We start from the raw sequence: 16790 nt of genomic DNA on the forward strand, positions 1-16790 counted from the left end.
TCTGTCGACCGATCGTTCAGTTCACATGCGGTTCGACTCGTGAGTTGTGTTGTTTGACGTCTACATTTCGTTGCGTACTCGTGCCACTCATTGTCATAATAATTTTATATTATATCGTTTATGATAATAATAATAATTATATACGTATATAACAATACGTTATCGTGTATTTCTCTTCAGTAGCTACTTCGTATCGTAAACAATTAAATAGTACACAGTCGTTCGTTCGACTTCTGTACCGCGATTCCGTTTCATTTCGTTTCACGTTTATTTTTTATTTTTTTACCTTTTTTTAATAATTAAAATCATTGTAATTGTAGTCACTATTTTTCGACGACAAGGAAACGCAATATAAATAGTACTTAATACGTTCAATACGTAGACCCATTATTTGTAATAATATTGCATACGTTCAGAAAACCGGATCAATCGTCCATCTCACGAGTTTCGTAGTAAACACCAACTTTATAATACGATACATTATCATATAGCCGCGATATTTAAAAATGGCAGAGTCTTTCGTTCAAACAATTGTCACCGATCGAATTATGGAAATGGCTTAAATCCAGTATCAACTGTTGTCATTCGTTGTGTGGCTTTTTTATTTGTTTGTCAACGCTGAAAGGTACTGTATATTATATGCAAATCATAACAATTTTTTAATGTGTGCACTGAAATTACGTTTTACCGATAGAAATATTAATAATAATAACCTATTAACATAGGTCAGTAGTGTCGGTCGAGGGTTATTGTTTTTATTTCATAAATCGATTTGCAAATCTCCACTGTTGTAGTAAGCAGTTGAAGTCTCACATTAAAGGATGTACATATAATTTATTTATTTTTTATTTTATTTAATATCGAAAGATTACTGGGTCTCACTGAGAAAAACTCGTGTGAAGGTCCAGGAATATGTATGATATATAGTATATGTATATATGTATACTTCCTAATTACAACGCTGTCCGGGCGATAAAAGGTTCGTAATTTAGGCAACCCTTGTAGTTATATAGAAAACTGTAGAGCTGACAAAAATAAAATATGTTTATTTTTCATTTAAAATTCCAAAAAGATTCTAAATACGCCACAAATCATATTTTTTCTTTTTCCCGTAGGTAAAATTATACACCGCATCATTGCAGTATGTTATTATGCGCAATTATTCAATGTCGATTTACAAGTAACACAGTTCTAAATTCTTTTCAAATTATATTTAGAATTATGTTTAAATAGAAATTTGGTTATTTCGAATACTATGAAGGTAAAACACGCATATGCGATTTTATATAATTATGCAATTATTATTTATTAATTACTATACTCAAATATAATCTATATTTGTGGTGTGCGTGTAATAGAGTAGGTAGATACATTATTATTAATAATAAAAATAAATAAATATATTTTGGTTCACTTTTTTAATTAGACCATTGCCACTAAAAATGTACGACAACGACTTTGAATAAGGATTCTGCAAACTACTTGTGTGATTTCAAATTATATTTCACGCAAATTATGTTTCACGCTTAAATAAATTGTTGTAGCATGATTCATACATATTCATTACTAGATTTTTTAGACGAATAGTACTTATACAATTTACAATTATTATCTACTTAATACCTACCTTAAAAAAGCATAGATATTTATGTTTTAATTATAAAGTACATTTTTAGTTATTACAATAAAGACATGACATAAATAAATTATTTTTCACTAATTAATTTATAACTTATTGAATGATTTTAATCAACTAGAAATAGTAAAATAAAAATAAGTACCGTTTAAACAAGTATGATAAATTGGGATATTATTAAGTTAAAAAAAAGTAGACAACCACATAGGTAGTATGATGTATTATGAATATTAGCAGACGGTTCTAGAATTTTTGTAATAATTTTATATTATTATTAACTTAAGTATTTTATTTGTGTATACAAATATCCAATATATTTTTTACGGAACGAACTTAGGTTAAAATTTTCTCCTCAATTCTATGACGGAATTCCATCAATTCTGTATTTTTCCTTCCGCTTTTCTTTTTTCATTTATTTCTTTGTTAAGCATTGTGTCATAAAAAAGCTTATTGACTGTTACGATTATTCGTAGACTTTTATAGAACATTCTAAAAATACAAATCAAGGACTAAAAATGTGTTAAACATACTAACAATCATGATATATTCACACCGTTTTCTTTTGTGTAATAATTTTATTTAACCATTAATTCTTTATGTACTTACATTTATTATTATTTAAACATAGTTTTATTCACTAGATACATTAATCATTTTTCACTTTTTTTCAAAAATTGTAAAAATTAATAACTTATTAGATAAGGTTTATTATGTTATTAAACCTTTAAGGTAGTTTGATAATTATTTTAAAAATATTTTTCTCAAATAAGGTATAATGAAATTAACAAAAATGTATATTAATGATATTGATAGATTTTATACCAATTTAACTATTAATATTATCAAAAACTTTTAGTTTAATAATATGACCATTTTTTATATTTTAATTTACAGTTATAATAAACTCATTATTACATGTTAATATATAATTAATATTAAGAAATATAAACGAATATAGTTATTTTATGTTTATATTCCAGTAAAATGTATTATTTCTCAGATAAATGATAATGATTAGATATTTATCATTGATTTTAGATTATGTATAAATAATTATTCCAAAAGAATTAATGTAAAAAAATCAAAAAGAAACAAGTGGCTGACGTGACACCTAGTTTTTTTTCTATTTTTTATTTCAGTACATTCTTAGATGATCAATATTATTGCAATTAATTTAGCTTTATTCGAAATTATACAATACTAAAATTGATTTAAAATAAGAATTTTTTTTATGATATCATTGGAATCCAAGTATAAAACGTATCATTAAATGCATCTTATCTTATTTAATATATTATGCTTTCTTAAATTAAGTAAACCGTTAATGGTATATAATATAATATGTTCATTTGTAGATATTTTTCAATCTTTACGTTTTTTGCTTATGAAAAATTTATTCAATTTTAAATTTGTAGTGTTAAATAAATATATAACTTATGTTAATGTAATTATACATTTGTTTGAATCTATTTTGAAATATTTATCAATTTATAAATAATTTTGAATGATTTATCTCTTTTTTTTATCTATAGAAACTATTGTTATCCTATCCTGTAAAAATATTATAATATTATATTGAAAAAAAAACAGTTTTACAAAATATTTCTTTTAAAAATATTACATATATACATTAATAAATTACTATAATACGGTAAAAAAACGTAACAATAATAATAATAAAACGATCAAAGCAACTAAAATTGAATTGTATCAATACACACACACATTTATATATATATATAACATTATGTTGGATATCATCCAGATGATTTCTTCATTATTTATTACTTTGATAGAGTCAATTGGTTTATAATATGCATCTATATATTGCGTAATTTATATACCACTGGTGTTACACATATTTTTATAGTTAGTATAGTTAATAGTTGTATAATATACTCAGTTAAATGGATTATGGATTTTCAGGATTTTGTATAAATTTTTTTTAGTTATTTTAAACACCCGAATTACTTTATTAAACCCGTATTTACTGTTTGATATTGCTTATAAAATGACCGGTATTCGGCTATTGATTAATTAGTATATTTAAGTAATAATATGATTAAAATTACTTATACACTTTTATTGTCTTGCAAATGTATTTTTTTAGTAGTGGATTTTTTTTTAAAAAACTAATCAGTTTGGTGATATTTATAATAAATTTTACTTGCACAATCTTTAAAATCATCAATTGTATAAAAAAAACACACATCCAACTAGAGCACCTATGCCTAGTACCTAAATTGAAGTATTCAGTGTACTGTAAATTAACAACAGTTTATAATGTTAATTCCGTTCAAAAACTAATATAGTCATAGTTTGCACTTTTGTTTTATGTTTTACAAATATTAAAACAATGAGATAAACATAAAATTAACACTGAAATGCTCATTACTATTGAAAATTAAAAATAAGATCATTGTCTCGAAAGTTGTGGATAAAATTAATTACTGTTATTCTAGCTCCAAATATTTTTAACTAATGATTATAATGTGCTATATGACTATGCATACTACATTTTGAAATAAGTGTATTAGTTTTATTGTCATTTTATCACCCAAGGTCATATATTGTTTCACATAGTTTAAAAATTAGCATCAATATTTTAATCACAGAAGTATACTATTTTTCTGTGAACCATTAACACGTACTCGTACGCATATTTAATTAATTGGTTACTTAAGAATCGTTTTAAAGTATATAATAAATCGTTCTATTTGTTAATTACTATGAAGATTGTTTACACACAGGAACAACAAGTCCATTTTAAAATAAACAAATATTTAAAAATATTAAATTTTTTAACTATTTTGTTATACCTAACTAATAACCACACTATTTATTATAATACATATATAATTTATTTTACAGTTCATATAGGTGTAATTCAACACAATAATTTATGTTAAGTATATAGTATTATTGTTCTTAATGTTTTGTTGATTCATTCACTAAATTCTAAATCAGTTACTTATGTAAAATAAAAATTACCAAATTATGGATGTAATTTATTTAAAATTGTAATCGAGGGCATATGTTTTAAAAGTAAGACTACTTAAAGAAAAATAATAAGTAATTATCATTATATGGCAGAAAAACGTTTGCCGGCTCAGTTAATATTTTATATAACATAAAACAATAATAACTAAATATTAATTTAAAATGATTCATCGATATTCGATTCATTTTATATTCTCATCAATTTCAATATTTAAAATAAATACTAAGTGAGAATACTGTTTTATTTTTATTTGAAATCTATGTTAGCGTGATAAATGTGCTACAAATTTTAAGTAGGTACCTACATAGTATATAACATGGTTAAAAATAATATGATTAAATATCGTAATATTATTCAAATTATTGTTCTTTAAAATCACCAAAATAATAAATTAGAAAAAAAAAATTGTGCTTAACTTAGGCTACCATATGTTAACTATTATTCTTAATTTTTTATTTGACATTTTTTTATGATATGCATTACCTAAACGTTTATATTATATAACAATGCATAAATTATTCAATTTAAAATAATTATTAATTACCTATTGTGATTGTTATCATTAAAATATGGTACTTTTATTTTAATTTCCCTTTCTATTAATTTACTTATTTTATTATTTATTACAATTTACAACATGTGCACTTAAAGATAATCATAAAAAGTAAAATACAATTTAAATCTAGCAGTACAATTAAGAATACAGGTATTAAAAAAAAGTTATCAAAGAGTACCTATACGTCCTGAGTATGCAGTGAAGTAGGTAGTTTAGTAATTATGCTCGTACCAGTAGTGAGAAAAAATAATCCATTCCGAGAATAATGAGAGAGATGGTTAATCTAACTATTTTATGAAGAGCGTATTATTATAGTTTTAACGAAAGAAGCTATACTAAAAATCTTTATTTAACACGTTTAAGGCAAAGTTAGTACTTCCAATTTTATAAGAAAAATACGTTGTAGTTGAATATTATTTAGAAAATGTGAGTGATTTATGGAAGAAGGAGTTATGAAGAAAGAATTATTTAACCCTTATTCAATTTGGATATTAACCTTATGTTAGTAACCCAATGACAGGAAAAAAATCAAGTTTGTTCTATACATTTTTACAATCAACTAGAGAATTAATTTTATGAAAAATTGTAAGTCATTTGTATATTATAAGATTTACCTTTTTTTTTTTTTGTATAGACAATCAATATAGTTATAAATAATTATAAAAAAACAAATTGATAATAATTCGGTATAATTCTATAAACATTTTGTACAAATTAAATTTCTGAAAAGCGGCAAGTAAGAAAACTAACTAAGAAAATTTAAAACTTTTTTTTAATGTATAAATTGAAAAATATATTTATTCTATTAAGAGAATTATTAAATTTTTGTCTATTTAATTATTCAATACATCGTTATTTGGATTTTCTAATAAAATTTTGAACACGAATTTATTCTATAATGCATTTTAATATATTTTTTTAGTAAAATACTGATACATTTTTTACCACAACTCCGTTGTTGAATTTCATTTTTTTTTTTATGTTATTTGCTATCAACATTTATGATCATCGATGCAAAATAAAATTGTTTTTATAGTCAAATCAACTTTATGCACATACAAAATAAAACGGCATTAACACCATAAAATATGATCTTACATGACATAGGTATAACATAAAAAATATCAATTTTTATCAAAAATTTAATATCCATACCGAATTGGAATATAACCAGCAGTTGAAGATTATAAATTATAGGTGTGGATGTAGAAATGCATATTGAAAATAAAAACCGTGAATGCAATTTAATATAAACTCAGATCAATAATAGGCTTAAAATTTTGCGTTACGCTTTATTTTTTTCTATTTACATCAGTGGTTTCTAACTGGGTATTATTAATTTTAAGGAGTATGTTTTACATAAAAGTGTACTCAGGGAAATTGTTCTTTTGTCACTTATATTTTTATAATTTATGACCATAGTACAATTTATTAGAGTATAAGGTACAACTACGCACAATAAAATAACAAATTTAATGTATTATATGCATAATTTATTACTTATCTAGTAATTCTATTTTGTATAATGAACATATTCAATAGGTATTCAATTAAAAATTTATTAAGTGTAAAAATATCACTAGACATATTACTAGACAGTAAGCTGATTTAAGTATGAGTAACAATACAACAATTTACATTTTATATTATAATAGGTACCTATCTAAATAGCTAGTTGATATATTCAGATTTTTTAAAAACTGATGAAAGGTCGAGATTTTTGAAAACCTAAAAAGGAGGCTCGAGTAATAAAAGTCGGTGAACTCTATTTCATAATAAAATTGAGTAACTATAATTTACTGATTAAGAAAAATTTTATATTAAATTTGAAATTCTGCCATTTTTTTAAATTATTTAATCGCTATTAGTATAAACTATGAATAATACAACAGTTATGTATTATTAACATTTCTTTGAATCGTTTATGATTTATCTAATTTTTATACTTTCCAAATATAGAAAGATGACATAACTAATTATAACATTATATTTAAAAAAAAAATTCCATGTAAAACTAAGTATAATTTAATAATAATATGACCTACTCTTAAAATTAATCATATATATATATATATATATATATATATATATATTATACTACAGTATAATTGTATTCCCAGACTGTCCTAATTTATTTATAATAGTGTTCACTAATAATTAGTAAATGCGTAATAACTGCCTGCTATAACGTTAATAATGTTTCTTCAAAATTATTGTGGATCATGGTAATAAACAAAATGTCTACAGTCATGTATGGGCTCCTAATTTAGTTATACATAAAAATAATTATTAAATTCGATTTGGTTACAAAGAAAATATTATTTTATTGAAAATTCGATGCCTAAACAAAAGAAACACGTTTCGTTAAATCCATTTTTAAATATAAGTAAAATTATTATTAAGGAGTATTATATTATATTATGTCTATAAAATCATTTTAATAGGGACTTAATATAGGAAATGATTTTTTTTTTTTTTAGAAAAATTATTTTGGTTTTTAATTATTTATTTGTTTATCATTTATTTGATTGCATTTTTGTACATTATATAATAGTGTAGACATAAACTACAATGTCTAATTTCAAGGTAAACGGCAAACAACATTCTTCATTTTTCCGGATAATCATAAATCATAACAGATTTTTACATTTCGGGTTTCAAAAAAATCTCAACTTATGATAAATTATATTAACTGATTTTCAACGTATCTACTCTGATAACACTGATTACTAAACGTATTTCACTGGATTAAACATTTCTTAAAAAAATTACTTTTTTCGGGGAAGGATAATTTAGTTGGTAACTTAAACATTAAGGACTATTCTAACACAAACCTATTCCTTATACCTATATAATGAATATGAGAGTATTATTTATATATTAATAAATACTGGTGGTTTAAATTTGGAATTTTATCAAATATTATTTCAAATAACTATTGTAATAACTAAAAATATTATTTCATATAAAATAAACATGAAATAATCTGGCAAAGTTATTATATCTTTTGTTAAATTGCATTTATTTATTTTTAGGTGTAAGGGTTATAAGTACATATAAGTGCGGCTATTTGTAAATTCATTGTTAAGATTATATAATTTTTTTTTATATATATATAATATAGGTATATATATTTTTTTAATTTAAATACTAAATAAATCTTTCTAATTTAAATCATTTCCTATCTAAAGCGTATCGTATACCTAGCTAGTTTATACTGTTTTATCAAAAACATTTGATCGCTTGACAAATTTATAATTTATTATTTTTCTTGTCTATATGTAATTTATTTCAAGGTCAATAATATTGTGTGGGACATATATATTATATAAATATATATTATATTATATTATATTAGTCAAATTTAAATGTTATTACAATTTGAGCAAAAGAAATATATTTTTAATTTAAAAAGTAAACGTTTCAACTCTATATTAATATAGGTACTATACGTAATACGTATGCACATATTATTTCAATATTTATAAAATATAAGAAATATTTTAAATAAATAAACAATTTTAAGTTTAATTATGTATAATTTACATTAAGAAACCTTTGATCATATTCCAGCATCTAAAAACTAATTTTAAAATCATATATATATATATATATTACTATGTATAGAAAGTATAAACTATATACGTATAGTCCAACTATATGAATAAATGTATAATACACCTACTTATTATAATATTATATTATCATTGCAATGGAATACTTTTATCACTAAATATATTATTTACTATTTGAAAAATTATAAAAATGTACCTATAATTATTAAGTTCATTTTATAATACTTACATTTCCTTACTTGATTCTCTACAATTATATATTTTATTGATACCCATTACGACTAATTTGTACCATATTTTTAAAATATAAGTGCAAAATAGTTTATTATTAGCTACAATAGTTGTATGCTTATAATATGGTTGTTCATTATTTTTTTAAGAAAACACAAAACACCTATAGTTTTATTTCATAATTTCTAAAATTGTTATTTTGAGTTATAAATATTAATACATTTACGTTATTTTATTTTTCAGAGAAATTATAATAAACTATGCAAAGTATTATTTTCGATTATGCAGTTTTTCTACTGCTGATTGCATTGTCATTTGGAGTATTAATCTATAGTAAATTATCCGGTCCCAAAGAACAGACAAAAGCGGACTATGTGTTTGCATCGAAAGGGTCAGTTTCGATGGGAGCGATGCTCCTATCAATTGCACGTGGATTTCTGGGAGTCAAAGTCTTCCTCGGTAAATATATTTTATAGGGAGTTTACTAATTGCGCTTAAAATGACCTTTTAATATACCAATTGCGCTCAGTTATTTTCAGGGTTTATAATATTATTCTACATAAAAACAAAAATATGTATTATAGATTTCTTAATCAATACAAAAAAATTATACAATGAACGTCAATATTATTAATATTTGTACAATATAAATCTATACCAAATCATATACATAAATACACGTCAATAGACAATAATATATAATTAATATACATAAAAATATAGTTATTAAAATTTATGTTTTACTGTAATAATAAAAAACTGATTTAAAAAATACTTTGTTAGTAATTTTTCCGGATTTGTATTTTTCAATAGTACCTACTACCTAGATTCTATGGCCACTTTTTTCATTAAATATGCTCGGTTCGGCATAAAGTATATTTGAATGTATATTAGTTAGCATATGTAAATATACATATTACGTAACTTTTTCCGCTGTGTAGGAACTTACATATTATGTCCATGTAAAAATTAGGAACCTAAAATATAAGTAGCGCAATTGATGTACTGACCTAACATTTAAGCGACGCAATTGGTATACTGACCTAAAGTACAAATATATTGTTTTAAGCGCAATTTAGGCCCATTTTATATTCATAATTAATATTTAGTCTTAAGTTTGATTTTATTTTAAAATGTGTTTTAAATTTTTGATTTCATACGTACTAGTTATTTAATTGTTATAATACGTTTACTATAGGTATTAAAGTTTAAATTTCATTGAATAATAAACTCGAATGTGTGATATGTGAGTAATATTTAAACATTCAAATCTTTAGCTTTAAAAAAGAAAAATCGAAAAATATTTACTTTAATTTTTTCATTACGCAAAAAAAACAGCAATTTATGAATTGTTTTTTAACATAATATATTATATTATGTATATTTATTTAAAATAATAAAACACTTTTTATGTTAAATCTGTCAGCCATTATTTATTTAATGTCATTAATTAAATAATATTATTAGACTCCCAAGGATTTAATTGCCATGATAATAATTTACTAAAAATATACGCTTAGGTACGTGATTATTATTTTTTTAATATGTATTATAAATTATAATACACTATATGTCAATAATTTTCCCAGTTATTTACAAAATACTATAATAGTATAAATGATTGGATGTACCTTTCTATCTACCTACTTATGTTAATCTTTTAAATTTATTATTGTTTTTATTAATTAGTTTATTTTAATTTATTATTAACTAATATATATTTCAATTAAAATAATTTATTTTTCAGGGTATCCATCGGAGTTTTATTACAGAGGAAGTGGAATGTGGGAAACCTTGTACGGAATGTCCCTAGCATTTCCTTTGGTTTTATATTTTTTCCTACCAGTGTATTTTAATCTCGGAATTACTTCAGTTTATCAAGTGAGTTTTAGACATTTTCAAGTATAAAGCATTTAATATTATTAAACATGATTTATATATATATTATATATATATATGGTTATATACCTAAGAATACAACTTCTTTTCATTAATTCTATAATACATTTTAGTCCTGTTATACTAAATATGTTTTTACTGTTATCATAAAAAAAAATTGTATTAATCTTGAAATGCCTGCCTATAAAACTATATGCATATAATAATTATTATTCTATTCAGCATGTACCTATATATATATATTAAAACAAATTCTTATTTTTCTCTATTTATAGTACTTAGATATGCGGTTCAAATCAAGACTCGTGAGGAGGCTTGCGTCTGGTACATATTTTATTAGAAGTATACTTAACCTTGGCGTAACAGTTTTCACACCTTGCGTCGCCTTAAAAACTGTGATGGGATTACCATATTGGTTTTCGATCATCTTAATTACATCGATTGCCATCGTTTTCACATTACTGGTGAGATAACTTTATTACTATTACTAATTTATTGTTTATATAAAATTACCAAAATCATTCAACTTTTGGTTATACATCGTTTATACATCGTTCAAGGTAAATTCCTTACGTAAAATTATCGTACATAATTTTTACATTAGCGTATTCAACAATAGAACTAGAAATGTTTTAGAACATCCAAAAGTGTAAGTTATTTACTGATTTTCAGTTTATAATTTGACTCTAGTAGTATTCAATGTTCAAATAATGAAAAAGTATTTCTATTTAAAATTATATTAATTTGTCAATATATAAATATAAATACAAATATGATATTAAAAATAATATGCAAATTATAATAGTTGTTGAATTTTTAAATTCAACCAGAATTTGGTATTTAAAGTCCTTGTAATAATATGTGAAGTAAAGCTTATATTCTTTTAAATATTTATTGTACCATTTTATTCGATATTTTGATATGCAAACGATATATGATATTATTGTTTCGCGGGTAAGCAGACAAGTTCAAATGATATATTATTATGATATTTTGGAATAAGTAAAGAGCCGATGCGCAAACGATGACCGGTAATTACTAAATTACCTGAATAATTCAAATCAATATAGCTCATCATTTAGCCTACTTATTTTGCCATTTAAATATACCATACGTTTAAACTATAATAAATTATAAATATAAATTACCTATAATTATTTAATAATTTATTGAAAATTAACTCTTATAATATGATAATAAAGCTTACAAAATACATTATCTTAATTTTAAAAATATAATGGTAGATCAATTATTTATAATAATCTTTATTACTAAAGCAATGAATAATTATAAACATCAATATAATAAATAACTATTTAATTAACTTATTGCTTCCTTTTTTTTTTTTATTAATTTCTAACATTGGTTTTTGTCATTTAAGCTATATTTTTCATATAATTTATCTTGTATGTACTTAATTTTTGTAATATTATCAAGTATTTAAAATACAAAAGTTAAATGTTATTTATCTTAAACTTTAAAATAAATAAAAATAACGAAAAATGAAATACAGTTTATAATGTTTCACTAAAACAAATATACCATTAAAAAAATGATTTCGAAATTCTGCACTTAAAAAAAAAAAAAATATGTAAAAACAAACTGTAAAATCGTTGAATTATCGTTAAGATATAGTTATGAAATAAATAATAATAATAAATCATATTTTCTATTAAAAAAAAAATTATATCTAATTAAATAATTTATTAATAAATAAGTCCATATTTCGTATAAAATAAATTAATAAAATATTGTGTAAACCAACATATTGTTATAAAAAAATAGAATAACTATTAACGGGATTTCAATCATTAAATTTGATTCAGAAAAAAATCAAATTTATACTTTATTGTTGAACAAATTTTTGTGCATTTCGTTACTTCTTTAAAAAATAAATATTATCAGTCATTATAAATTGAAATAGCAACCATATTTTTGGCAGGTACCTATTCAATTTATTTAATTTAAAAAAATGTAATTTTTGACATTTAACATTAGGTTTGAAGTAAGTTATCAAATAGATATTTTGATTATGTCATTAGTTTTGTGCAAGTATGCACTAAATTATAAATATTAATAATAATTATATTGTTTATCAATTATATTAGCTACCTAATCAATAATGATTTCTTTATTGCCATTAAGCATTAATATAGTTTGTATATTAATAATTATAAATCTATGTCGGTGTTGCATCACATATTCTTGAACTTTGAATTATGGCAACATTTAGAAAGCAAATTGCTTGCACTAATTATAAATTTTAGTTTAAACATATATAGGTATGTAGATAACTATTTATTATAGAAAATAATTTCTAACTTTTTTCTAGCGTTTTCTGAAAATAAAATGTACATATACCCATATACATGTATTGTAATTTTACTTTATTTAAAACTAGAATTAGTAGATTACCATTTATAACTAAACAAGTTTTGATGGAGAAACTATAAGTAACACCGTAATTACTCTAAAATACAGTTATTTCAATTTTCAATTTTAATACATAGTAAGTGCATTTACTATAGGTATTGACAATTTTGGTACCAAAATTTCAAAATACTTTTTACCAATGAAGTTTAGGAATACTTTTGGCTTACAATCCTTTCAACTTTACATATCATAATTGTTTAAGATTTATAAAAATATTAATCTATAAAAATACATTTTAATAAGATTTAAACTTTTCACTATGTTATTTATATGTCATGCCCTGTACTTTTTAATTACTATAGTGATTGTTTTTTTCATATATTATGCTAATAATGATAAATATCTATTTTAAACTAATGACTAACACTATAAATTATATTATGGTCTTCCTGAAATACGTAGTTGTTTATTGTAATAATAATAAACAACCTACGAAATAATAAAAATTATAACTATAGATATGCACAATTTACATCCAGACCATTATTATTTTTTTTTATAAATTGAATTTGAAAATAAATAAACATTATGTATTTAGTTTTAAAATTAATAAAAAATATTTTTTTCTTGTTAAATTTTTCCTTTGAAACGCGAAATGTGTACTCTATTTCTACGCCATTACCGTAACAAAACCTAGGAAAACCGTTTAAATAAATAAAAAAAAATACTATTTTACAATATTTGTACTTTTATCAATATTTCTAACTCTGTAATCATTTTTTAGGGAGGTTTAAGATCAGCTATCCTTGCAGATGCCGTACAGAGTTTAGTGATGATTGGATGCAGTATAGTTATCATCGTACACGGTTTCTTTATAGCCAAAGGCCCATTAAATGTATTCGAAGTGACCAAGGAACGGAACAGGCTAGACTTTTTCAAGTATGAACCTATAACTTATAACTATAACTTGCATCTATAAGACTAGCCTTTAACGATCAGCATTTAATAATTTCAGTTTTGACCTGGATCCTACGATTCGTGTGACAACGGTTTCCGCCACTCTTGGTCAGCTGTTCATGTCGCTTTCGATGTTCGGATGTCAACAAAATTTCGTTCAACGCTACTTTAGTATGGACTCTCAGAAACAAGTTGAAAAGTAATTAAATGCGAACCGTTTTTTTATTCAAAATGGCAGCCGTATGTTTATGTTTGGTTAGGGCATTTTTCCAAATTCATAACGTTTGCCTAGGGCTTTGTGGCTGACCATACCGTTGATGATATTCCTCTTCAGTCTATCGTGGATCGTCGGTATGGTAATATTTACGGTGTACGCTGATTGTGATCCTCGAGCACTTGGATACATATCGGAGATCGACGAAATCATACCTTTTTACATTGAGGATAAATTTTACTTTTTGCCAGGTTTCATGGGACTCGTATTGGCCAGCTTATTCAACAGTGGGCTTAGGTAAATCAAATTTAATTTGTCTTATTATTATCGTATTTTTTCTCTCGTAACATAAGGCATTTTCAATTACAGTATACTAGTTTCAAACTTAAATTCAATCTCTACTGTTGCTTGGGAAGATTTTGTCTCTCAAATACCTGTATTCAAAGGTGCCAGTGAAAAAAATCAATTAATATGCATTAAAAGCCTAAGTAAGTCATAAACACGATAAACTAGTATAATCTTCAAATTGTTTAATAAGAAACTACTATTTGTCACACAATTTACAAATTATTTTATAACGTTTCAAAATTTAAAAAAAAAATAGTATCGTTTAAAAAAAATAATAATTGTATACATCGCTAATAAAATTTATTTGTTTTTAGGTGTAATTACTGGTTTTATAGTTATGGGTATTGCGTTTATTGTTGCACAATCTTCGGGCGTAATTGATGCTTCTCAGCTAATGACGTCTGCAACTAGTGGCCCTCTTTTGGGAGTTTTTGTTTTAGCTATGTTTTTCCCATCAACGAATTGGAAAGTGAGTACATGATTCAGTATGTATTCAAACACGTACACAAAAATATATCTTATTAATTATTATGAACTATTTATTTATTACATCATATAAGTTATAATATTTGCATAAATGATAAATATAATACCAAAACATTATAGCTATAAAATACATAATCATATTAAGCTACTTTTTGGTATCTATTAGATACGTAAGGAAATTTAAAAGAACAATACGTAATTATTAAATTAAGCAATTTACAAATGTAAAAATATTCCATCTAATAATATAATAAATCCAATTACCACCAATCGTGTAGGTTATTATCACAATAATGTACTTTTTAAATTACGTAGGTATAATATATTATTTTTATACTGATGATAATATGCCTTGAAAATGTTCGTGACATTTTTAATTTTTCTACGTTATAAACTACATTCAAACTTAAAGTTTGATTCATATTTATAGATTAAAAAGATTTTAACATACATTTCATGATTTATGATTCAATTTTAGGTTGAGTATAATAATATAACGAATTTATCTATAATAATTTATGTATTCATTCTCGATTTTGAGAGGTTAGGTATAGTTCATTTATGAAATTGTTTTTATTATTAGTAATTAATCAATACATAATTCAATTAAATATTATAATATTAGTTCTAATTCATTAAATTAAGAGGGTATTTTTAAGTAAAATTAGTAATTATAAACTAGGTAAACTATTCAATTTAGAATCATCTCCAAAACTATTCCAACCGTACATAATTATAGGTGTTTATAATGTTATTTATATATATATAATATATTTTAATAGTTTTAGTTAAATATTTATTTATAATAATTTTGCAAACAGGGTGCTGCTGCCGGTATGATATCGAGTCACTTGATGACCCTATTTATTGTAATTGGATCATTGTCTTTGGCCAAAGAACCTGAGTATCTGCCAGTGTCCACTGAAGGGTGTACGAATACAACGTTCTCGCCTCATATTGAGCCGATATTCGATGTACAGTATAGTCAATATAAAATGAGTTTTATCAACAAAACCCATGACGACTTGGGTGTTTCCAGCGTCTTGTCGTCGCCCGAAGTCAAATCGTCCTCAAAAGAGTAAGCATAACTACAGTATATAAATAATATGCAATAAATTATGTTGAATTTATCAATTTTGATGAGTTATTTAAGTGAAGAACTAAACGTAAACGATCAACCATTTTATAATAGTAATTTATTTTTCAGCGATATACTGACAATGTTGTACTCGATAACATATATGTACTACTCATTATTGGGCACATTCGTAACAGTCTTCGTTGGTGTCATAGTCAGCTACATGACAGGTAAAAACAAAGCAGATACCAATAATTACATTCAGATCGATTGAAATGTATAATTTATTGGCGATTACACATTTTGTACACCATACCGTTGGTGTTTGTGTTTAATTTATCATAATACTTAACTCATTAGTTTAATATAAATCAGACATTAAGCTTTTTTATAATATTATCAAATGTGTTTGCTTGAGTTTTGTGTATATTATTTT

At 23.4% G+C, this 16790-nt stretch overlaps 1 protein-coding gene across 2 annotated transcripts in view; it reads left to right on the forward strand.

Annotated features, from left to right (window-relative positions):
* Positions 1-16790, forward strand: part of LOC114123361 (sodium-coupled monocarboxylate transporter 2) — a 33153-nt gene continuing 16363 nt past the window's right edge. Inside the window, exons 1-11 of one of the 2 annotated variants that reach the window (XM_027986297.2) lie at positions 1-625; positions 9243-9458; positions 10747-10880; positions 11174-11362; positions 14056-14210; positions 14287-14427; positions 14521-14739; positions 14812-14930; positions 15105-15259; positions 16098-16354; positions 16484-16584. In XM_027986297.2, coding sequence (XP_027842098.1) covers positions 9260-9458; positions 10747-10880; positions 11174-11362; positions 14056-14210; positions 14287-14427; positions 14521-14739; positions 14812-14930; positions 15105-15259; positions 16098-16354; positions 16484-16584 — 1669 coding nt within the window. In that variant the 5' untranslated portion in view covers positions 1-625; positions 9243-9259. The remainder of the gene's footprint in view (positions 626-9242; positions 9459-10746; positions 10881-11173; positions 11363-14055; positions 14211-14286; positions 14428-14520; positions 14740-14811; positions 14931-15104; positions 15260-16097; positions 16355-16483; positions 16585-16790) is intronic. The other variant, XM_027986295.2, reaches the window with a different exon arrangement.

The sequence above is a fragment of the Aphis gossypii genome, chromosome 1, assembly GCF_020184175.1.
Source record: "Aphis gossypii isolate Hap1 chromosome 1, ASM2018417v2, whole genome shotgun sequence".
NCBI classification, from domain to species: Eukaryota; Metazoa; Arthropoda; class Insecta; order Hemiptera; family Aphididae; genus Aphis; species Aphis gossypii.